This window comes from Macaca mulatta, chromosome 6, assembly GCF_049350105.2.
Source record: "Macaca mulatta isolate MMU2019108-1 chromosome 6, T2T-MMU8v2.0, whole genome shotgun sequence".
Classification (NCBI taxonomy): domain Eukaryota; kingdom Metazoa; phylum Chordata; class Mammalia; order Primates; family Cercopithecidae; genus Macaca; species Macaca mulatta.
In genome coordinates, this window is record NC_133411.1 from 87,084,603 (window position 1) to 87,109,381 (window position 24,779).

The 24,779-nt window shown below is 35.6% G+C and overlaps 1 protein-coding gene across 1 annotated transcript in view; it reads left to right on the forward strand.

The window, feature by feature from the left end:
* Window positions 1-24,779, forward strand: part of MSH3 (mutS homolog 3) — a 220,591-nt gene that overhangs the window by 109,421 nt on the left and 86,391 nt on the right. Inside the window, exons 14-18 of the mRNA XM_015140339.3 lie at window positions 2,544-2,731; window positions 3,441-3,609; window positions 10,253-10,317; window positions 13,297-13,413; window positions 20,989-21,096. Coding sequence (XP_014995825.2) covers window positions 2,544-2,731; window positions 3,441-3,609; window positions 10,253-10,317; window positions 13,297-13,413; window positions 20,989-21,096 — 647 coding nt within the window. The remainder of the gene's footprint in view (window positions 1-2,543; window positions 2,732-3,440; window positions 3,610-10,252; window positions 10,318-13,296; window positions 13,414-20,988; window positions 21,097-24,779) is intronic.

Below are 24,779 nucleotides of genomic sequence, written 5' to 3' on the forward strand. Positions count from 1 at the left end.
TCCAGCTTCCTGTATGGCGTGGGGAGGGGGTCTTTCTGGAGAAAAGTTGCCTCATGATACACTTAGAATTCAACATTTGCTCAGCTGGACCTAACTTCTTACTTTTTTTGCATAATTTACTTCACCCTTTGTGGTTAATTACGTTTTTGAATGTGTTCTTAGCCTTAATCTATTTCATATATACTACTTATTATGTGCCTTATTACCTTAGCCTTAAATTGTTTTCTCAAGACAGTTCTTTTCAGTCAACATTCTGTCAGTTTTATTTTCCTGAGCTGTCTTCTAGAGCCTTCTGACTTGATCCAGTATGGACTGGTTGTCCTCATATCTGTTGTATAGTACTATCTTAAATTCCCTTTACTTCCCTTGAGTTGAATCTGTTATTTTCTATATTCCATGTCTTCCTCTTGGTTTATTTCTTCATTTTGGTGGAGTACATCCTCTAGAATCTTCCCTGAGAATGTTGGAAGTAAATCTTTTGAAACATTCATGTCTGAAAGTGTTTTTTTTTGTTTTGTTTTGTTTTTAAATTATCGTTGTTACTACCTTCACATTTGATTGGTAGTTTGAATGGGTATAAAATTCTAGGTTTTAGATGACTTTACTATCTTTACTACCGCTTCTGTTGAATTTTTCATTTCTACTATTATACTTTAATTTCCAAGAATTTTTGTTTTCTTGTTCTCCAAACGTTTTTTCTTTTTAAAAGTAGCATCTTGTTTCATGGTTGTAGTATCTTCTATTTCATGGAAGATATTATTAATATTTTTAGAAGTTCCCTCGCAGGGCAGAATCCAAATTGGTACACAAGTCTTTTTGGATTCTTGATGTAAATTGTGTCTCAGTTTTCCTTAAGGACAGTTTAAAATTCAGGTACCTTGAGTCTTTTAAGTCAATCACTATTTATCCATTTACTTTATAGCTTCTAACATATTGTTGCTGTTGTCTTCTTTTCTAGTGTGGTTTTTTCCTTTTTTTTTTTTTTGAGATGGAGTCTTGCTCTGTTGCCCAGGCAGGAGTGCAGTGGTGCGATCTCGGCTCACTGCAACCTCTGCTTCCTGGGTTCAAGCGATTCTTCTACCTCAGCCACCTGAGTCACTGGGATCACAGGCGAGCACCACCATACACGGCTAATTTTTGTATTTTTAGTAGAGATGGGGTTTCACCATGTTGGTCGGTTTGGTCTCGAGCTCCTGACGTAATCCACCCACTTCAGCCTCCCAAAGTGCTGAGATTACAGGCATGAGCCACTGTGCCTGGCTGGTTTTATGCCTTTTTAAACAATCTCTTAACTGTTGTTTGAAGATGGAAATTAGATGCACATGTGTTTAACCCACTCTGTTTACCAGAAGCTACGATGTAAAAATTATTCATGTTCATGTTAAAAAAAAAACTACAGTAGTATGCAAGGGTATACAATAAAGGGTAAAAAGTCTCCCTCTGCCACCTCTCCATACCTACTACCCAGAGGGTAACCAGAGTAAGTCACATGTGTTACCTCCTAAAATTTTTATTGATATTTAGATTTTTCTATTTATATAGAAAAATGTATATCATTTAAAGAATCACAAAGAAAGTATTACCATGTAAATACATAAAAATATATACATATATGGGCTATGTGGTATATGATATAAACATACTATATATATTCAATGTATGTTGAAATTATGGAGTTCTATACTGATACAAACATCTTAAATTTTTTTAGCTGTTTCATAGTATTACATTGCATGAGTTTTTCCTAATAAGATCCCAATTGATGGATATTTATTTCTTATTTATCTTTTTAAATTATAAGCAGTGCTACTATGAATATTCAGACACATGTTTTTCACTATTTGTTAGTCTATTTTAGATAAATTATTTAAAGTGATGTTTATTCAAAGGGTTATATGCACTTTTTTGTTATGAAGACATGCCAAGTTGTTTTTCAAAAAGGTTAGTCCTCTGCTAATAGTATATAAAAGTGTCTTTTTTTTTTAAATCCTGTTACATGGTTATTGTGGAGCTTTTAAATATTTGACATTCTGATAAGTGAAAAATGCTATCCTGTATTTCTAATTTGCTTGTCTTTAGTTGTATATGAAGATAATCATGTACATACTGACTGTTTCTATGAGCTGCATATTCAGTTTGTTTAGCCATTGTTCTTTGGATTATTCATCTTTTTCATGTCAATTTGTAAGAGCCTATTATGTTTGGGAGAATTTTGCCTTGTGTTTGTTATGCCTTACAGATATTATCCTTCACATTTTTTAGCTTGTTTAACCTATTTTTGCTATTTGGTTTATGCTATTTTAAAATGAAAAAATACTAAACAAGTATTGGCTTTGTTTTCCTTGGCTAAAATTATTTTCTTTATGCCTAAAATACTACATAGTATTTAACCTCATTTAGAAAATATCAGTGATATTTTATTTCAACTAACTAGTTAATAGAAAATTTAAACTTTCCTCAATTCTGATTCTAACTTTAAAAGATCACTAGTTAATCATTTTCATGTATCTTATGCTATTTTGTAAAAAAATTTCTATTTTCAGTGTTCTACCCAAGAGTTCTTCTTGATTGTCAAAACCTTATATCACCTAAAGTCAGAATTTCAAGCAATAATACCTGCTGTTAATTCCCACGTTCAGTCAGACTTGCTCCGCACCGTTATTTTAGAAATTCCTGAACTCCTCAGTCCAGTGGAGCATTACTTAAAGATACTCAATGAACAAGCTGCCAAGTAAGTACCAGACCCTGAATTCTTCTTTTTCAACAGTCAGTATACTCCAGTGCATTTGCCATTTGATTTGTGGATTCTTAATCTTTACTAGAAGTTGAATGAGTACATATATAATTAGAAATGTGATTGGACCCTTAAAGTGTTACATTACAGTTGGAATACTTGCTATCTAAAATTTAGGCAGTTTACCATCTAGGACAGATATAGTACTCCCCCAGGTATCAGATGATGGAAAGGTAAAACACAGGCAAAGCCAAGCAGTAGTAGATTATTAACCCCAAAATGAATGTCAGATATCGTGTACTCATTTCCTATATTTCCAGAGATGTCCTTATATTTAGAATCTGTAAAAGCAAAGTTATCCTTTAAAAGGTAGTTCTTTTATAACGTATTGCACAAAACATTCTATATAAATGAAATAGGATTTGACATTTACATTTGTCTTTGTTTTCTGCATAGGCAAACAACAAATAGTGTATCTCTTGGTTTTACCATGGGAATCATGAACTTAAAAAGTGAAAATGATATTAGGGTAATTTTGACCATCCTCAGAGAAGTTAAAAAACAAGCCCATAAGTGCTTAGTGACAATTGGAACCTCATTTCCCTGACTTCCAGTGCTTTCCTCTTTCATCACACTATGAAAAATAAACGATAACTGCTTTAATCAATAAACTTCGAATATGTATTTGCATTTTTTGATTTTTTAGAGTTGGGGATAAAACTGAATTATTTAAAGACCTTTCTGACTTCCCTTTAATAAAAAAGAGGAAGGATGAAATTCAAGGTGTTAGTGACAAGATCCGAATGCATTTGCAAGAAATACGAAAAATACTAAAAAATCCTTCTGCACAATATGTGACAGTATCAGGACAGGAGGTAATGTCAAACCTACTTCTATTTTCTATTAGTTTTCCTCTAGTAGAAAAGCTGTTTTAAAATGTAAATAAAAATCTGAGGATAGGATATGTATTATCTCTTCAAATTTTCTGTTTTATTCCGTGGAAATATGTTGTAATAACTTGTTTTGATAAGAATTATTTTAATGATGGTGTTTTATTAGTCTCTTGTGAAAGTAATGCAACTTAATGTTATATGTGTATTAGCGTTATCTGTTAAAATTATATTATAGAAAATCTCGATTATTATGAATAGCAACTTATAGAATTCATTTGTTCTAAATCCAGGAAAGAGAAGTTAGTCTTTGATCCCTGCCTTACAGATGATGAAATAATACAAAGTTGGCCACCTGTGTTGATTGGCTCATATAGTGATTAAACGGCAGGGCTTCCTACTAAAGTTAAGAGTATAGCTGCTAAAAAAACAAATCTAGAGTGAAAAACTACACTTAGTGAGTCTTCCATAAAATTATGGTACTGTTTAGAATGTGTTTCTTGGGGTGTGTACTTTTGTTTAAAGTTTGATAGTAGTGTCTCAATGAGAACCAGAAAAGGAAGAAGTATGCCTTTTAAATATGGTTGTACTTTTCAGTCCTTTTCTGAGTCTTGAGGCATGCTACTCCTATATCTTATGTTTAATAAAATATGAAGATTCAAACAGAGGGAGTTTGAGAAATTCTGTTTTATTAAAATACCAAATTACGAAACTTATGGATAACTTCTATAGAGTGAGCATTTTATTCAGGATTTTTAAAAATAGATATTTTTCTGGTGGGGAAGAACTTAATTTCAAATCAAAAATTTTAACATTTACATTGCTTTGTGTGTTTTGCCAAAAGATTGTTGATTGTATAGTTATTTGAAATAAGAAGCTCTACATTAATAGAGAATATTCATTAAAATGTTTGTCTTGTGTTATTTCATAGATTTACCCATTAAGTCAACCTGTCTTCTGAACTACAGTTATTAAGATATTATACTCAGCAGACATTCACAATGCCACATGGAGCTCTATATAATAGAAAAATGATTTGACAATATTTATACTTAAGTTTATTGTCTGAACAGACAAATACCAAATATTTAATTGTAGTTCTTGTTTTTACTATGCAGTCATGACCTTGCAAAGTGAAAATTGGCCTAAAGGCCACCATTCTGGCTATTGGTTTAAAATCAAATGATGAACATTGCTTTAGTTACTTTAATAAAAGATATGTAGTAGAAAAGTGGCTGCCTGGTATTACAGTGGAAAAAGCTAAGTGTAAGTGCCAGTTCTACCATTTACATGCTATATGACCATGGAAGAGTTACCTCTGTTATAAGACTATTATGGAGACCAATTAAGTTAAAATACATGAAAGTGCTTTTTAATCATGAAGTGCTATGCTTATACTACTCACATAATAACAATAATAGTAATAGAGTTACCATTTATCAAGTACTTGTTAAAGTCTAGAAGAGTGGTAGGTGCCTACATATATTATTTAATTCTTGTAACAACACCAAAAAGGGTCAGTCATTCTAGTTTTGTTGGAAAGAAAACAGGTTTGGAGTAGTTAGATAAGTTACCCAAGGTCAGAAGCACAAATCCAGCCCAGTTCTGCCAGACTCTTGTCTTTCTATTATGTTAATACCAGTATTTCATTCCATTTATTAATTCCAAATATTAACACAAAGGATTCTCAACACCATGGATTTTATCTGACAAAATCTGGACATTTTAGAGCTCATAGTATTCAAAATAAAATTTAAGTCTTGGAAAGACGGTCCTGGATTCATTTGGTAGTTTTTGAGTAAAAATGAAAGAAAATTATCAGGAATTCATAAGAGATAGTAGACTGGTTATTCATTGTGAGTGTGGCATTGAGGTTTAAGAAAAAGTACAGCATGGAGATCAACTAATTGTATTAAAAAATACTAGAAAGGAAGATCAGTTATCTTTTATCTTTACTAGGTTAAGTTGATGAATTTGAGGAACAAAGTTTCTTCGTTATTAATAGTAGGATGGATTATTGTTGGTTTTTAATAATCTTCTCTAGGATTTTAGTAGAACGTTAACACAAAATTACTTTCTTAAAACCTTTTGAAAATTAATGATTCCATTCATTGGAACACCAAAGGAATTCTAAATATTCAAACTTGTTTTCATCAAATTCTGTTTTAAAAAAGACTATAGTGGCTCACACCTATAATCTCAACACTTTGGGAGGCCAAGGCAGAAGGATTGCTTGAGCTCTGGAGTTCGAGGACCTGCTTGGGCAACATAGTGAGACACCATCGCTAAATATAAAAATAAAATTAGCCAGGCATAGTGGAATGTGTGTATAGTCGCTGCTACTCGGGAGACTAAGGTAGAGAATCGCTTGAGCCTGACAGGCTGAAGTTGCTGTGACCCGTGATCATGCCACTATACTCCACCCTGGGCAACAGAGTGAAACCCTGTCCAAAAAAAAAAAAAAAAGACTAACGGTATTCTCAAATTATTTAAAGGTACTTAAAAGACTAGGAAAAGACTCCATCAAATATGATTATCTCTGAGAAGTGAGGGAGGCACGGTGGAAAACCCTTATTTTACATTTATTGGTGCTTCTTTATACATTTCTGTTCTGACATTTTATTTCTATACATACAGCTTTTGTAATAACCTTAAAAGACCCATTATAGCAGCCCCACGTGATCCATGTGATAATATGTGGATCTTGTTATTTTTACCAAAATTAGGTAAATGTGCCGGTCTGTTAATCCAGTGTTATTTTGACAACATTCATTTTTCACCTCTGTTCCCAGCTTTTATATACTCATTAGAATACTAAAACCTTATTGTATGATGCCTTATTGTCTCTGACTATGTAAGTATTGGCTTAGAAGAAATTAATGAAAGCAGAAACTTTATATTTTTATGTAATAATATACATACATTATTATGTATTATGTAATGTATGTATGTATTTATGAAAGTATGTATGTATGTAATGAAAGCAGAAGTTTACATAGTTTACTGCTTCTGTTACAGTCTCTATCATATTTTATGAATATAGACCAATTATCTCTTAACCTTGAATCAAATATGGAATGGAAAAGGGGCAATATTTACATTGGGGGCAGTACTGATAAGTATTATTATTACTAAGGGAAAAAGAAAAATATTGGAAAAAAATCTTTAGAAAGAGTTTTATTCATTGACAGCATGCAGCATATCCAAATATCTGTTTACTATGTTTAAAATGTGGAAAATAATCTGTTAAATCTGAGTGCTTTTTACTTAGATTTAAAATATAGTAAAAAATGCTTAAATTATTAAGAGAATGAAAAGTGGGGAGTGGAGGAATGGGTTAAGTGTGGTGCTGGAGAAAACAGCAGTTTCTGGAGTGAGTAAGAATTTCGGCAAACCTAGTGATGTTGCCAGCCCAGTGATACCACAGGCTATATAGATTAACAATATCTGACATTAAATAAGACAGAATTGGGTCCCAGGAGAAGAATATGAGAGATTGCTATAATGAATCAAGGCAGACTACTCACATCAACACCTAAGAAACAAAGTCAGGAACTGTAAAGCAGGAAAAGTTGCTGTGAGAGCTTTCTAAGATTACTGGAATGTATGCTATTTTTCTATGTTAGTTTTCTTTTCTTTAGTAATAAAATTCTTAAACCAAAGGCCTACCTGTTCATTCTTAGAATGTTAAAAAAAAAGAATAGCTAGAGAAAAAATTTTGTATCTCATCATCGCTGTAGAAGAGAAGAAAAGCTAGCAGATGACCACTCTGAGGAGGAACCCAGGCTGAAATTCCGAGGACTGCTGAGTGAGGAAAAGGGACACTCAGGATCAGTCCAAGGACCAGCCACTGTCTGAGGACGTGACCAGAGGGGTTTAACTTGTGCCTTCCTGACTCCCACTGTTTTCCCGACTGCATTGGCACTGTATTGGCTCTGTATATGGTGGCCTGCTGTAGCGATTGTGGTCCTAGAGTAGCACTTTTGATACTTACAGATTGAATAGTTGTGGTCCAAACTGTTCCCAGGGTGCTCCTTGTTCAAAATGTCCGTCATCCCTTAGGTAGTAACTCCTGTGGAGCTCTGTTAGTCATTATGCATCTGGATGTGTCCTTCCCAAATATCAGTGATCCAATCAGTCTGTTCCTGAATTTTGCTGTTTGCCTTTAGCAGAGCTCTTTCCAGAATTATTTTATAAAAAGGCCAACATCTCCTTTGGTAGAACACTTTAAAATAGCAGAATTATTTAGCACAGTTTAAAAGTGGTTTTATCTTTCCCATTAATGATTTTTTTTGTGGTTTTTCAAAAGTTACTTTTTGTAGCCAAACGAGGCTTTTTAGACTCCTGACTCTTAACTATTTAAATGGGTGTAGCAGATTTGAAACTGTATTAATTCTCTGTACATGAGGGCATCACTAGTTCAAAACATTTTTCTAAGGGAAATTAGCCACTAATTCTTAATATAATTAATGTAAAAACTACAGTATTTCTATTAATGGGAAAAATAAACTCAAGAACCATGTTGATACTGTTATTAATATGAACATTATAAATACCTGAAGTTGTGTGCATATAATAAAACTGATAAATATGAAAAAGTTCTCATAGCTCTCTCAAAATTACAACCACACAGCTTCTAGGGTTCCATTCCACTCAAAATGGGTTTTTAGAAATTTATTTAAATGAATCATTGAATTTTTGTTTTTGTTTTTGTTTTTTATTGCGACAGAGTCTTGCTCTGTTGCCCAGGCTGGAGCGCAGTGGCGCGATCTCGGCTCACTGCAACCTCCACCTCCTGGGCTCTAGTGATTCTCCTGCCTCAGCTTCCTGAGTAGCTGAGATTACAGGTGCCTGCCACCAGGCCTGGCTAATTTTATCTCTATTAGTAGAGATGGGGTTTCACCACATTGGCCAGACTGGTCTTGAACTCCTGACTTCAGGTAATCCCTCCACCTCAGCCTCCCAAAGTACTGGGATTACAGGTGTGAGCCATCGCGTCCAGCCTGAATTTGATTGTAATAATACAGGAATGCAAGCACACTGAGAAGAGGTAATATATAACTAAGGCTAAAAATGAATGGTTTGATAGAACTTCACTTGCTTCCTGGCTGATGAGAACCTTATTTGCAGAGCACAGTTGGATCTATAAAGATATTATGGATGTAAATTAAAATGATAATGAGATATTATCTCACCCCAGTCAAAATGACTTTTATCCAAAAGACAGGCAATAGCAAATGTTGATGAGGATGTGGAGAAAAGGGAACTCTCGTACACTGTTGGTGGGAATGTAAATTATAGTACCACCATCACTATGGAGAACAGTTTGGAGGTCCCTCAAAAAAAAAAAAAATAGAGCTACCATATGATCCAGCAATCCCACTGCTAGATATATACCCAACAGAAAGGAAATTAGTATATTAAAGAGATATCTGCACTGCCGTGTTTATTGCAGCACTATTCACAATAGCTAAGATTTGGAAACAAACTAAGTGTCCATCAACAGACGAATGAGTAAAGAAACTGTAGTATGTATTCACAATGGAGTACTATTGAGCCATAAAAAAGAATGAGATCCTGTCATTTGCAACAACATGGGTGGATTATGGAGGTCATTAGGTTAAGGGAAATATGCCGGGTGCAAAAAGACAAACTTGGCATGTTCTCACTTAACTTGTGGGAGCTAAACATTAAAACAATTGAACTCATGGAGATACAGAATAGAATGATGGTTACCAGAGACTGGTAGTGGTAGTGGGGGTGGGGAGGATGAGGGGATGGTTAATGGATAAAAAAGAAACAGGAAGAATGAATAAAACCTAGTATTGGTAACAACACGGTAATTATAATCAATAATTTAATTGTACATTTAAAAATAACTAAAAGAGTATAATTGGATTATTTGTAGCACAAAAGATCAATGCTTGAGGTGATGGATACCCCATTTACCCTGATGTGATTATTATGCATTGCATGCCTGTATCAAACTATCTCATGTAACCAATGAATATATACAACCACCATGTACCCACCAAAATAAGAAAAAGATATTATGGTTCATATAAGTGAAAACTTAAAGAAAACTCTCATATGGAAAGAAATACTTTCTTCTCTTTATAGTTAGGGAAGTCAGTGCTTTCCTGTGAAGATACTTCTAGAGGATTTCGGTTCCTTGGGTAAAAACTATCTAAAAATCTTCTCTGTTCAGAATAGGGGAGGATCATATCTCAGACCGGTGTAACATCTACTAATTGAATATTTTAAAATCTTACATGCTTAGAAATTCAATCTTTTATGAGTAATAGAATTCTTAAGTGAGTATTAATAAATGAAAGAGATGGTTAATGAAAAAGCCATCATTCAGAGTATATGTATAACAATATTAGAAACATGAAAGCCCAAGTATTACAAATGTTTTACACAACACAAATTGTACTTTGTCCCAAGTATTGAACCCTTAATTAATAATATTTGTCTGTATTGACATATATACAGTATGAAAAACAATTCTGAACTTATTTTGAGTGTTTAACAATATATAATAAATTGTTATACCACAATTTGGGGAAAGCTTTAAAATATATAATGGTTACTCATCTAAATATCTGTTTATTTGTATTTGTTTTAGTTTATGATCGAAATAAAGAACTCTGCTGTATCTTGTATACCAACTGATTGGGTAAAGGTTGGAAGGTAGGTTTAAAATACATTTTTTTCTTATAATGAATTATAATGACATCTGTATATCTATGTGCTACTGGGCTCATAGTAGCCACGTTCTTGAAATTAAAAGCAGTTCTTTTTATTTTTATTTTTTCTTATGGAACTTTTTGTTTGTTTGTTTGTTTTTGTTTTTGTTTTTGCGGGGGGAGATACAGTCTTGCTCTGTTGCCCAGGCTGTAGTGTAGTGGTATGATCTCAGCTCATTGCAACCTCCACCTCCCTGATTCAAGGGATTCTTCTGCCTCAGCCTCCCGAGTAGCTGGGACTACAGGTGTGCACTACCACCCCCGGCTAATTTGTATTTTTAGTAGAGACGGGGTTTCACCCTGTTGGCCAGACTGGTCTCAAACTCCTGACCTCAGGTGATTCATCCACCTCAGCCTCCCAAAGTGCTGGGATTACAGGCATGAGCCACTGTGCCCTGCCCTTTCTTAGGGAACTTTTAACCAAGGAGATCACTATTTTTAACTCTTTATCATTGATTTTAAAACATTTTTCAAAAAGATATCTTATTTTTACACATTTGTTTTCTTATTTTGTAAATTACTGTTTTATTCTTATAGCACAGGATACACATGGAAGAAAAGTTGAGGAACCTTCAATTGTAAGATTAATTTAGTTGCTTTTACTTCATGATGAATGCTATGCCTGACATTTCTTACAAGAAGCTGCAATTTAATTTTCTACCTCACCGAGCTCCACATTTCTTTACTCTTAATGCTTTCCTTGGCACATAATTATTGTAATTCTTTACATCTTTTTTTTATAACCCAGATCGTGAATTGATGAAAATAAATTAATCAAAAACAAATTTAGAGAACCACAATGGGACTCTGCCTTTTCTCCTTGGTTAGACATTAATCTCCAAGAGAGGACTCATTTAAAGACAAGGTATTAGGGAAGTATATACAGCTGTGAGTAGTATCCTTTGTGGAATATTTATTAGTACTGTTATCAATAAGTTGCACAAACATGAGATGAAAATGGTACATTTGCCTAAGATGGTAGAAGAGGGACCAGTAACTGGTAATAGTGTACAGGCATTCTGTTTTAAGGATGAAGGGAAATTTTGACATAATGTATGACTGATTAATTTATTACACATATAATATACATATATACAAAAATATATATAATGATACATATATAATATATATATATTTTTAAGACGGAGACTCTTTTTGTCAACCAGGCTGAAGTATAGTGATGCAATCTCAGCCTATTGCAACCTCCGCCTCACGGGTTCAAGTGATTCTCCTGCCTCAGCCTTCCAAGTAGCTGGGATTACAGGCACCTGCCACCACTGCTGGCTAATTTTTTTTGTATTTTAGTAGACACGGGGTTTCACTAGGGGTGGGCCAGGGGCTGGTCTCGAACTCAAGTGATTCACCTGCCTTGACCTCCCAGTAATTTATTATTTTAACTTAAAAAGAAAATGTTTATTATCCATTGCCACATCATCAGATGCTGAAGGCACAGGCATGGATTTCTTTCGTTCTAATACCATCTTTTTTTTAAAATGCTGCCAGAAGCTGTACTTTAGATTTGAGTATTATTGATCCTAGGGGAGGTTGTTTTCTCTTTTTGCAGACATTCTTTCCTTTATCTGCTTTTGTCCTGTATCACAGCTAATGAATGAAATATGCATTATGAAGAGAAATTACCAAAAACCATGTTAGTCTGTCTACAACAATAACCGAAATATCTCACTAAATGAGTTTTTCCAGAAGATAAAGCTTTGATAAATATGTTGGCATAGAAGTCTAGATGATACAATTTTAAAGCAACAAGCAAGGCATAAATCAGTGACACCATCTTTCAAATGTTAGTAATGTAAATTGAATCAACAGATAAGATAGTTTGGGAAAGGTTCATTGCAATTTATCTGTTGGGCCATAGGGTTTTGACAGAGATGGGTTAGAACATCAGGAGTCAGATTTTGAATGCAAAAGGCCCACCGCTAATCCAGCAACTTGGCAAATTAAAGTGCAACAGTGTATTACAAGAGTTGGGGAACAAAGACCAGATGCCTTGACCTTTTCTTCTTAAAGACTTTTCATAATGACAGCATTAACAGCAATGGCAACCACCACCACCACCAAACAACTAATTTTTATTGAATACTTATAGGCGCTCTCCTAAGTGTTGTCTGTCTGATCCTGTCAAGAGTAACTATGAGGTAGATATTATTATCCCCGTTTCATAGATGAGGAAAGTGATATTTAGAGAAGGTCTGTTTCATTTGCCCCAAATCACATAGTTAGTAAGTAAGTAGCAGGACCAGAGCCTCGACCTGGCTTCTCTGACTGGGGACCCATGGCATCCCCTGTTGTGCTCTAGCTACTGAACGGAGAGCAGAGATGATACTTAAGCCCAGATGGGGAGCATGTGGTATTTCTTCCCATCCAGAGCCACTGTGCATCTGCACAGATCATAGTATCCTGAAGATCTCTTTCTTAATTGCCTCCTGAATTAATGCATTGCTATTCTTTGTAATGCTTTTTATTTTTCTTTTTTCTCTGAAATACTTCAGTCATACAGAAAAGCCCATAAAACAAAGAATAATATAACCTTCACCAGTGTATCTACTTCCTAGCTTTATCATACTTTCTTTTACCATATTTGCTTCTGATCTTTGTTAAAGAGCATTTTCACTTAGTATAATTTAAAGAAAAAAGCTTTTTGCCTATGAAATAAAAGTTCTAAACTTTGACTTTGCCATATGGGTATAATTTGAAATGCATTTTAAAAGGCTTCCTGAGCAAAGTCATGTTCTTTGGAATCAGTAGAGTTCAGGACCATAATTAAAGAATGTTCCTCTATTTACAGCTGTTTATTTTCAAGGTTCATCAGAGAATAATAAATAACTATTTTTATTTTCTAAAGTGATGGCATTTCGGATTTTTTACTAACCTTGATTTCCTATTTATGTTTTTTCCTGTCTTCTAGCACAAAAGCTGTGAGCCGGTTTCACTCTCCTTTTGTTGTAGAAAATTACAGACATCTGAATCAACTCCGGGAGCAGCTAGTCCTTGACTGCAGTGCTGAATGGCTTGATTTTCTAGAGTGAGTTTACAGTGAAAAATATAATCTGACTTTTTGCTATGAGAAACAGACTGGAAAAATCTTCCCATCAAAAAGAAAATAGAGATTACAGCTTGTGACCCACCATAAAATAGTTGAGTACATGTGTTGTCTGATTTTATTTCTTTTTTTTTTCTTTTTCTTTTTTTCTTTTTTTTGAGACTGAGTCTTGCTCTGTCACCTGGGCTGGAGTGCCATGGCACGATCTCAGCTCACTGCATCCTCCACCTCTCAGGTTCAAGCAATTCTCTGTGCCTCAGCCTCCCGAGTAGCTGGGATTACAGGCACCCACTGCTACACCCAGATAATTTTTGTATTTTTAGTAGAGACGTGGTTTCGCCATGTTGGCCAGGCTGATGTTGTTCTCCTGACCTCAAGTAATCCGCCTGCCTCGGCCTCCCAAAGTGCTGGGATTACAGGCTTGAGCCACTGCACCCAGCCCGAAAGAAATTCTTAAAAGCTACTGAAAGTTAAGATGACCACCTATATACCCTTCACCTAGGTTCATCACATGTTAGCATTTGCCACATTTGCTTTTTCTCTCTCATGTATTTTTTTCCTGAAACATTTGGAAGTAAGTTTTAGACATCATAACACTTTCCCCTAAATACTTAAACCTGCATCTTTAAAAATAAGGACATTCTACTATGTAATCTTAACACCATTATTACATCTAAAAAAATTAACATTAATTTGTGAATATATTTTAATTTCTTGAATTTTTCCAATGTTGCCCTCTCTTTAGATTTTAAAATGAAAGACGTAATCAACTTTTACATGTTGCATTTGGTAATTATGCTTCTTTAGTCTATTTGAACCTAGAATTGCCTGCCATTTTTTTTTGTTTTTTTTACCATGGTATTTTTTGAAGACTCCTTGCCATTGTCTCAAAGAATGCCTCACATTCTGGATTTATTGATAGTCATATATTTATATTGTCAGTTTTAAGTCATAGTGTGCTGGCGAATGGCTAATAGCCAGCTCTTTGGAAGGGCAGTCATGTTTGTAGAGTTTGCTGGTTTCTGAAGTGTAAACACTCCCACCAGGGCTGATGTGAAACTACCACTGGACTGGAGTTGGGAAGAGATGTGCACAGTTGATTTTCATGAGTCCATAGGAGCCAGCTCTAGGCCACCACTGGTCTGAGTACTTTAAATATAAACTCATTATTTTTCATGTGACCCTTGTAAGGCTAAGTATCATAACCGACTTACAAATGAATAAAGTGAGATTCAGAAATACGAAGTTAATCTTCTAAGGGTAAGGGTTGGAGCCCAGATTTAGCCCCAGCCATCTGGCAGCCAGGTATGTGGCCTTTGCCAGCCTGCCCATGGTGAGCCCGCAGACATCAGTCTAAATACATCTCTGTTAGTCTCTTACTTTAAAATTGTAAACAGGCCAGGCACAGTGGCTCACACCTGTAATCCCAGCACTTTGGGAGGCCGAGGTGAGCGGATCACTTGAGGCCAAGAATTCAAGACCAGCCTGGCCAACATGGTGAAACCCTGTCTCTACTAAAAATACAAAAATTAGCCGGGTGTGGTGGCATGTACCTGTAATCCCACCTAACTCAGTAAGCTAAGGCAAGAGAATCACTGAACCGGAGAGGCAGAGGTTGCAGTGAGCCGAGATTGCGCCTCTGTACTCCAGCCTGGGCAACAGAGCATGACTGTGTCTCAAATAAATAAATACAACCTTAAACACTAAAAATTCAGTGATGTCCTTCAGGGAGCTTTATTGTATTTCAAGTAATCAACCTGAAATGAAATGAAAAAAACAAAAAACAAAAAAGATATGTGAGAATTTTTACAAGGAAGTAAGTTAGTACCAATCTTTTTGCCCTGAGGAGTCTTGAATTATAAGACCAGGAAGAGATTCCAATTTGCTTAAATCTTTTGAGACTATCTTGACTCAGAATCTTGAATGTAGGGATGGAAATTTTGTCTATTCAGTTTCTTTTCTATTTCACTTTCAATTTTCTATTTTAAGGGTTTTCAGAGCCTTTGAGTCTTTCAGTTCTCCTGGCTTTTTCCTTAGTATTACCACTGAGAATGTGAAAACTGAACTAAAATTACACCTTTCAGTCTTCAAGGACTCACATTCTAGAAGGGTCCTGGGATTTGGTGAGGTAATTTCCTGTTCACTCTATTCAGACCATACATAATTTCATAGATCTGGCTTCTATTCTCTGTCATTATTCCAGACTAAAGAAAGTTCAGTACTCCCAGGCTAATCATCTTGGTGTTATTCTTGATTCTTTCTTCCGTTTGGTCCCTTTATCTGTTATCAAGTTCTTTTTTTTTTTGGTCTCACTCTGCCACCCAGGCTGGAGTGCAGTGGTACAATCATGACTAATTGCAACCTCTACCTCCCCAGCTCAGGCAGTCCTCCCACCTCAGCCCCCTAGTAGCTGGGACCACAGGCATGCACCGCCACACCTGGCTAATTTTTAAGTGTTTTTGTAGAGACAGGGTTTCTCTATGTTCCCCCGCATAATCTTGAACTCCTGGGCTCAAGTGATTCGCCTGCCTCGGCCTCCCAAAGTGCTGAGATTATAGGTGCCAGCCACCATGCCCAACCTGTTATCAAATTTCTGATTGTCTTTTTCCACCTTTGAGATGTTTCTTTGATTTGTCCCTTTTTATGTTGTCTTCTAATAGCCCATTATTACCTCAAACCATTCTTACTGTATCAGCCTTCTGACTTGGCCTTCTACTAGGTTGACCCAGGAGTTTTTATTATATTATCCCTAGGCTATAATTGAGATTGCAAAGAGTGAGCTAACAGTACACAGAAGCATATGATACTTTAATTACTAAGTGAAGAAAATGATGTAAAAAAGTAAAAGTATGATACAATTTTATATGTGTATATTCACATAATGCACAGCATACAGACTTGTATATTTTAAAGATTATATATGCTTATTGTATTACTAATATGCTTATTGGCCATGTGTATATCTTTGGAGAAATATCTATTCCTATGTACATGTGAACATATATGTGTATGTGTGTGTATATATATATATATAGACTCAAAACATTTACTGATTATTTCTGGATGGTGAGGTTACTGGTGATTTTAATTTCTTTCCTTTGCAAATGCAGTTGGCTCTTGATATCTGTGAGTTCTGCATCCATGGATTTAACCAACTGCAGATTGAAAATATTCGAGGAATGAAAAGGATGGTAGCATCTATACTGAACATATACAGGCTTTTTTTTCCGCTTGTCATTATTTCTGAAACAGTACAATATAACTGCTATTTATTTATAGCATTTACATTGTATTATGTATTGTGAGTAATCTAGAGATGATTTAAAGCCTATGGGAGGATGTACATAGGTTATATACACCTACTTTGCCATTTTATGTAAGGGATTTGAGCATATTGGATTTTAGCATCTGCAGGGCGTCCTAGAACCAATCTCCTATGGATACCGAGGGATGACTGAGCACGATTTCAGAAGTACCTATAATGTACATATATTACTTTCAGAATAAGAAAAATGCATTAAAGTTTTTATCCAAAAAAAGAATATTGGCTGAAATTTAGCTAGAGCGTTTTGCAGCTAGAGCCCCCACTTGAGAGCAGCATTGATTGTTATGTACACTATTTATTGAGGTGCCAGATGGTGTGACTGTGATATCATTAAAAAAGTGATTAACCTCAATGAACCTGACATCAGAGGACTGAATACCAGCATTACAAATGTATTTGTCACTTACTGAGGTACTAACTGTTGTGTATTAGTCATATTACTTTTGATCAAAATGTTGCCAGAAATTAAGGCTGTAGACACTGCTGTGGAGTAAATCCTCCCTTGAAACATGTCTCTCTTTTATTTTTTGTTCTAGAAGATGCACTGTGTATATTCAGTAATCTTCTCAATTGCAAATTATTTAAAAGTTGAATTATATAATAAAAAATTGTAGAAATTCATTTGCAAATAAAATATTTTCAATTTTTATTAACTTCAGATATCATTGAGCAACACTTGATGGTAAACTTCTGTAGTCATCATAACACCATAACAGCTTTAGAACCCAAGTGTCTTCATCTGCTTCTTATGAACTCAGCAATGTCTTTTGGCCAGAGGTTAAATCATAGTGCCTTGATTTCATCCTTAAGTTGGTTGGTAGCATAGTGATAAAATTGCTTGTTGTTATGCTGTAAACCCAGTCTATCAGATTGTTATCTGCATTGACCATTTTTCAGCTTACCATTTTTCTAAGTATGGATAATCTCCCTGAAGTTTGGCAAAGTATATCAAATGGACAAAGACCAAGAAGTCAAGGCTTCTTTAAGAGTTATGATGATGTTATAGGTTTTTGATAGTTTTTCATTGTATTCATGTCTTATTTATACCATTGACATCAGAAGGAACATTGTTGTTCATATCAAAATAATTACTTTATCCCTCCCTGCTATTTTGTTGTTGTAACTGAAATGGGACCCACTAAGAGCAGTGTTAACTCATTTCCATCTTAAACATTAGATCATCAGAGACAGCTACCCTCAAGTCAAGCTGCTGAGTAGTAGCAAATTAGGGTCTTGAGGACCTGGGCAGGATCTGAGAAGGAGGGAAAGAGTGAGGAAAAAAACTGACCATTTGTTACTGCTAAAGCTTTGATGCTCATGTCCCAAGAGGCAAGGGCAGAAACAGCAAATGTGGCTGCTTTCTGGCAAAAGAGAGGGTGCCTAGATAGGAGGACTGGATGGGTCAGTAATTAGAACAAGGACAGCATATGCCACAGTGCAAGAGGACAGTGAGTGGTCAGATCTAAAGTCAGAGCCATGGCCAGGTGCAGTGGCTCATGCCTGTAATCCCAGCACTTTGGGAGGCTGAGACAGGTAGACTGCTTGAGGCCAGGAGTTCGAGACTAGCCTGGCCAACATGGGGAAACCCCGTCTCTACTAAAAGTACAAAAATTCGCTGGGCGTGGTGGTGCACGCCTATAATCCCAGCTACTCTGGAGGCTGAGGCAGGAGAATCGCTGGAATCTGAGAGGTGGAGGTTACAGTGAGCTGAGATCGTGCCACTACACCCCAGCCTGGATAAAAGAGCGAGACTGCTACGTCTCAAAAAAAAAAAAAAAAAAGGAAAAAAGGAAAGAAAACATAAAGTCAAAGCCAGAGCAGGAATAACAAGGCAAAGTCAGTGAGCAGCCACTCCGGGTTTAGGGTGACTCTTAACTCTAAACACCCAGGACAGTTAGGCCAGTGCAACATGTGGCATCTTCAAAACTAGGGAGCATTTTATTTTATTTTATTATTTTTTAAATTATTTTTAAATGTTTGTGGGTATATAGTAGGTGTATATATTTATGGGGTACATGAGATATTTTGATACAGGCATGCAATGTGGAATAAGCATATCACGGAGAGTGGGGTATCCATCACCTCAAGCAGTTATCCTTAGAGTTACAAACAATCCAATTACACTCCTTAAGCCATTCCAAAATATACAATTAAGTTATTGACTATAGTCATCCTATTGTGCTATCAAATAGTAGGTCTTATTCATTCTTTCTATTTTTTTTGGATCCCTTGGCCATCCCCACTTCCCTCCACATTTTAAAGTGGTGACTGAGGGCTGCCTGTCTGATGCCAGGGTCCTGTCCCTTTTGTGTTTGGGGTTTTGCACAGATTCTAACACGGTGGGAATCATATTATTTGTTTTGATGAACTTTAATTCAGTGAAAAATAGATAAGTTGTATTCATTATGTTCTGTCTACTCAGCAAATAAGTATATAGTACACTGTGAATATGTTTTTCAGTTCACAAAAAAACACAGAAATAAAGCTGGATAGTTAAAATGTTGTTCCTAGTATCTGGAAAAAGTCATTTATGTACAATACCTTATTCTAATACTAGAAAAATCAGAAGTTACAGTTTTAAAAAGTCATAATGATTATATAGGAATAGTCCATCACTCTAGTAGTGTAATCTGGATATCTTTTTCAAGCTAGGAAGCACTCTAGAAACCTTTGGATTTCAGTACTAAATAGTCTGTCTCAGCATTTCTGAAATTCACACTACAATAGACAAATATTTTTTAAGAGAGGCATTTATTGTTCATTTGTCGTCTTTTTTCTCATTTTTGGATCATCGTACAGAAGGTCGTACAGAATATCTGAGCTATACTATTTTTTAAATGTAGAAAGTAGGCACCTTATTTCTATTTTATTTCTATGTATGCACAAAAATAAGAAAAGATGCTAGTAGGAGTCTGTAAAACTGCACTGTGAGGTAGGGTGATAGGAGGAGCTCAGTTTGAATCTAGGCTCAATTGCTTTAGGCTAACTGCTTTTTCTCTCTGAACTTCATTTGTAAAACTTAGGTAATGACCTATCTTTATGGTTGTTGTAAAGAAAAAAATGTAGTGGCTTCTTCATAGTCTTTGATTAGTAAATGTTTGTTTTCCTTTCAGCTTTCCTTTTGGACCTATTTACAGTTAGTTAATTACATTTTCTCATTTTCCAATCTTTGAAGAATTTGTGACTTATCACCACCTACTTAAAGTTTTTTTTTTTTAATCAAACAATCTCTTAATCTCTCTTGGAGGCAGAGTAGTTACTATAACGATTTAAGCTCAGCTCTATGTTTCCTGTTACTTAAAAAGATACTTTATACTGGTCATTCTTAAAAATTAAGTTTTGGGTCATTTTTGTAGTTTAATTATGTATACTTCACACATCCACAATTGATCACTACATACAGATGTCCACAATTTATACGACACTACACACATTGACATAAAATACTATGATATGAGATAATGGGATAATTTAAGAAAAAAGAAAAAAGTATTCATGTGTGTTTTCCAAATAAGTTTTTCAATAAAAGCCATTTAGGCTTTTACATCAATAGGTATTATAGTTTTAAGTAGCCAAAGACTTGAGGCAATGACCATAATCTTTTAAAAAACAAATCTAAAATTTAGTTTTTATATGCATTAATAAGATAACTGAAGATAAGTGAGAAAAGTACCTTTTCCCCTTGTCTTCAATAAATATTTATTACAGTGTTTATTTTATGCCAACATTATAAACTAGATGTTTTGTCTACAATGGGGTTAATCAGATGACAATCTGCTCTCAAGAAGCTTCCAGTTTAGTGTGAGAGAAAGATATTGAAACTGTTATTCCAGGTTTGGAGGATGCTGTGAAGAAGCACAGGGGAAGCTGATGTACATGAATATTTCATGATGTTATTGAAGCGAAATGAAAATGACTGCTATATTTGTGTTATACCTTAAGTTCAAATGTCAGGGTCAGATGAAATCTATGATATGTTCTTAACAGTTGATATCTTTACGTAGAAGCTGTTTTACATTTATATACAAAACAAAAAGAAGCCTCAATAATTTAATTATTGTATTAAAAAGTAAAGCTGTTTGGTGTAATCTCCATCTCTCTTAACTGTTAGGAATGCCTGCTAATCATCTGTACGCTTACACTAGCTGATAAAGTGATTGCTTATTGTAGAGCTATTATAGGTCTAAGAAATCAGTTTGCTCACCTTTTCGTTATTGCTGCTGCTTCTGTAGGAAATTCAGTGAACATTATCACTACTTGTGTAAAGCAGTGCATCACCTAGCAACTGTTGACTGCATTTTCTCCCTGGCCAAGGTCGCTAAGCAAGGAAATTACTGCAGGTAATATATTTTTCATTTTCCCTTCTATCAGTGCCTTAGATAAGATGACATTATTCAATTAATTATAGTGTCTTTATTATAAAATATTACATTTACTCATATGTGTTAGACTCTTGGGAAAGCTGAATGTCATACATATATAGCTTGATTTGAAAATTAAATTCATTTCTTGCTTGCTCTGTCACTGAGTACAATGAAAGCAGATGTTAAAGTTTATGTGGGTGACTTTTTAATAAAGTTTCAGCACTCTTTTCATTTGTTAACTTTTACTTGAACACTTATAATTATAAAAGTTTGATTAGGCAAGAAAAGACTGAGAAGAATAGGGACTGGGGGGCATTTCAGTGATCTGTTCCTTTTGTTAAGAGCCCATATTCATCCCACTATTCTTTATTGACCTCTAAGCATCCCAACATGGAATATTTATTCTCTTTTTCATAAAGGATGTTAGCACAAACAAATCTAACTTTAAAATTCAGATGGCCGGGCATGGTGGCTCACGCCTGTAATCCCAGCACTTTGGGAGGCCAAGGCAGACGAGATCAGAAGATCAAGACCATCCTGGCTAACACGATGAAACCCCATCTCTACTAAAAATATAAAAAATTAGCCGGGCGTGGTGTCACGCGCCTATAATCCCAGCTACTCGGGAAGCTGAGGTGGGAGAATTGCTTGAACCCGAGACGTGGAGGTTGCAGTGAGCCAAGACCATGCCACTGCACTCCAGTCTGGGCGACAGAGTGAGACTCTGTCTCAAAAAAAAATTCAGACAAAACTTTCATACAAGTTGTATGTCTTCCAAAAGCTTGAGTTTATATATACTTAAGAAAAAGTAAGGCTGGGCATGGTGGCTCATGCCTGTAATCCCAGCATTTTGGGAGGCTGAGGCAGGAACGTCTCTTGAAACTGGGCATTTGAGACCAACCTGGGCAACATATTGAGACCCCATCACTACAAAAATTAAAAAATTAGCTGGGCATGGTGGTGCACACCTGTAGTTCCAGCTGCTTGGGAGGCTGAGGATTGCTTTAGTTCAGAAGTTTAAGGCTACAGTGAGCCATGATAGTGCCCATGCTCTCTAGCCTGAGTGACAGAGCGAGACCCTGTCTCAAAAAAAAAAAAAAAAAAAAGGTACAGTTTAAAAAATATAAAATTAAATAAAGTTGTTCAAGTTCAAATGTTTTATTCTTTCCAGGAAGCATCTAGATTCTTTCCTTCACTGCCATAGATGTCATCAGTATGCTTTCCCCCGTCTTTCTTGCTATGCCTGTTCTATCCTACTGTATCCTCCTAGCTCTGTGAGTTATCCTTTGTGTCCTGTTCTACCAGGAAACATTTTGTCATTGTATAATTTTGATAGCAACAGAATAAGTCGATGTAAATTTTAGTGCCGAATAAATCACTTAAAATTTTGTTCCAAAGTGAAAATCTTCTTGGTAAATCATATCCGTGTCATGATTATTACATAATGATTTAACTTGGTAGAGCACCTAGGATTTTATTTTGAAGTTAATGTCACAAATACTTTTATTTTTTTCTTTTACAATGAATTTGTAACCCACCTAGATAAAAAATCGTGTCTTCAGAATTACACTCTAAAATCCAAAAACTATCCTTTTTTCATAACTTTAAGTGTCTTTCTCCAACAGATGATTTCAGATTATTTACTCAGAAGATACTGTAGTCACTTTTTTTTTTTTTTCTTGAGACAGAGTCTCACTCTGTGGCCCAGGCTGGAGTGCAGTGGTGCAATCACGGCTCACTGCAAACTCTGCCTCCCAAGTTCAACGAATTCTCCAGCCTCAGTCCCCTGAGTAGCTGAGATTACAGGCGTGTGCCACCACGCCTGGCTAATTTTCGTATTTTTGGTAGAGATGGGGTTTTACCATGTTGGCCAGGCTGGTCTCAAACTCCTGGCCTCAAGCAATCCACCTGCCTTGGCCTCCCAGAGTGCTGGAATTATAGGCGTGAACCACAGCGCCTGATCTGTAGTCACTTTCTTTGTAAAATGTGAGAGCATCTGGGATTTTATTAGCCAGATATATTTAAGAAGAATAATTTAGGAAAGTAGTATTTATTGGTGTTATGAGTAAGTTCAGAAATGTGGTTACACTTGAAAGTTCTGAGTCAAAGAACTACAGGAGGTCGATGGTAGGATATTATGCTTTTGAAAAAGACCAACGAATGACCAAGAAACTGATGAAAAGATGTTCAATCTTAGTAATCAGCGAGTGCAAATTAAAACAATGGGATAACGCTGTTTACCTGTTTTGTTGACAAACATTAGAAAGTTTAATAATCCAACTTTAGGTGAGGGTATGAGAAAACAAGTTAACTTTCATATCCTGCTTGTAGGTAGGTAGATTGGTATATATACTGTTATCTATTAAAATAAAAAATATGCATACCCTATGACTTAGGAATCACACTTTAAAAATTTACTCTAGCTTTGGGAAACACTTGGACGTGTACACGTGGAGATGTGTATAGGATTGTTCATTGCATCATCATTTATAAGCAAGAATTTGGATGCAATCTAAATGTTTAACAGTGGAAAATGTGTGGCAGCTTTGAAAGAATGCTGAATATCTGACAAGAAGTGATCTTCAATATACTCTACCATAAGGGTCTATTGAACCTAACTTCAGTTTCTTAAAGGCCATTTAAAGAACAAAGTTTACTTTTTTCCCTTTAAAAAGGAGAGTAAAACTTACTCTGTCTTACACTTACCATGTGGGTTTATTGGATTCTTTTATAAATGTAAGATGCATTTTGGGATCTTTAGTGATCTTATTTTTTCTATATCTTGGAACATTTTGTTATTTCATCATCCTGAGAATTGTTTTAACATTGTTTATCATTTGTTTCAACTATACTATAAAAGTATAAAATGGGCTGGGTGCGGTGGCTAATGCCTGTAATCCCAGCAGTTTGGGAGGCCAAGGCGGGCAGATCACAAGGTGAGGAGATTGAGACCATCCTGGCTAACACAGTGAAACCCCGTCTCTACTAAAAATAAAAAAAAATCAGCCAAGTGTGGTGCGGGCGCCTGTAGTCCCAGCTACTTGGGAGGCTGAGGCAGGAGAATGGCGTGAACCCAGGAGGTGGAGCTTGCAGTGAGCTGAGATCACACCACTGCACTCCAGCCTGCAGCCTGGGCGACAGAGCGAGACTCTGTCTCAAAAAAAAAAAAAAGTCTAAAATGAAAAGAAAATGGGAGAATGATGATGCAGAGGTGAGGAGAGAAATCACTGTCACATCATCCGTTTTCTTATTGTATTGCCCGTGTTACATCATCTTCCAAGAAGGTTTATAAAAGAAGAGTGCAGATGCCACAGTTGGAGTCTGCTTCTAACTTTCATTGAACACAGTTGAAAATTCAGAATTTTTCATTGTTCACCCATAAAGGCAAAGAGAAAAAAATTGACAGAAGGCCTTTCATAATTATTAGGTTCATCAGATGATGAATGTGAAGAGAAAGAAACCAGTGCCCTGGATATTCATGGTGATGGTGAAATTTCATGTATCAGCAAAATCTGAGATTCTGAATGCTCAGACAATATCCTAGGTGAATTTTCTCAAACTCAAGGATTGGTGTGTGAATAATATATTTGTAAGGGCAAAATGAACTCTGTTATTCTCGTCCAGTTAATCATTCAATAGGAAACATTCATCATGTGATA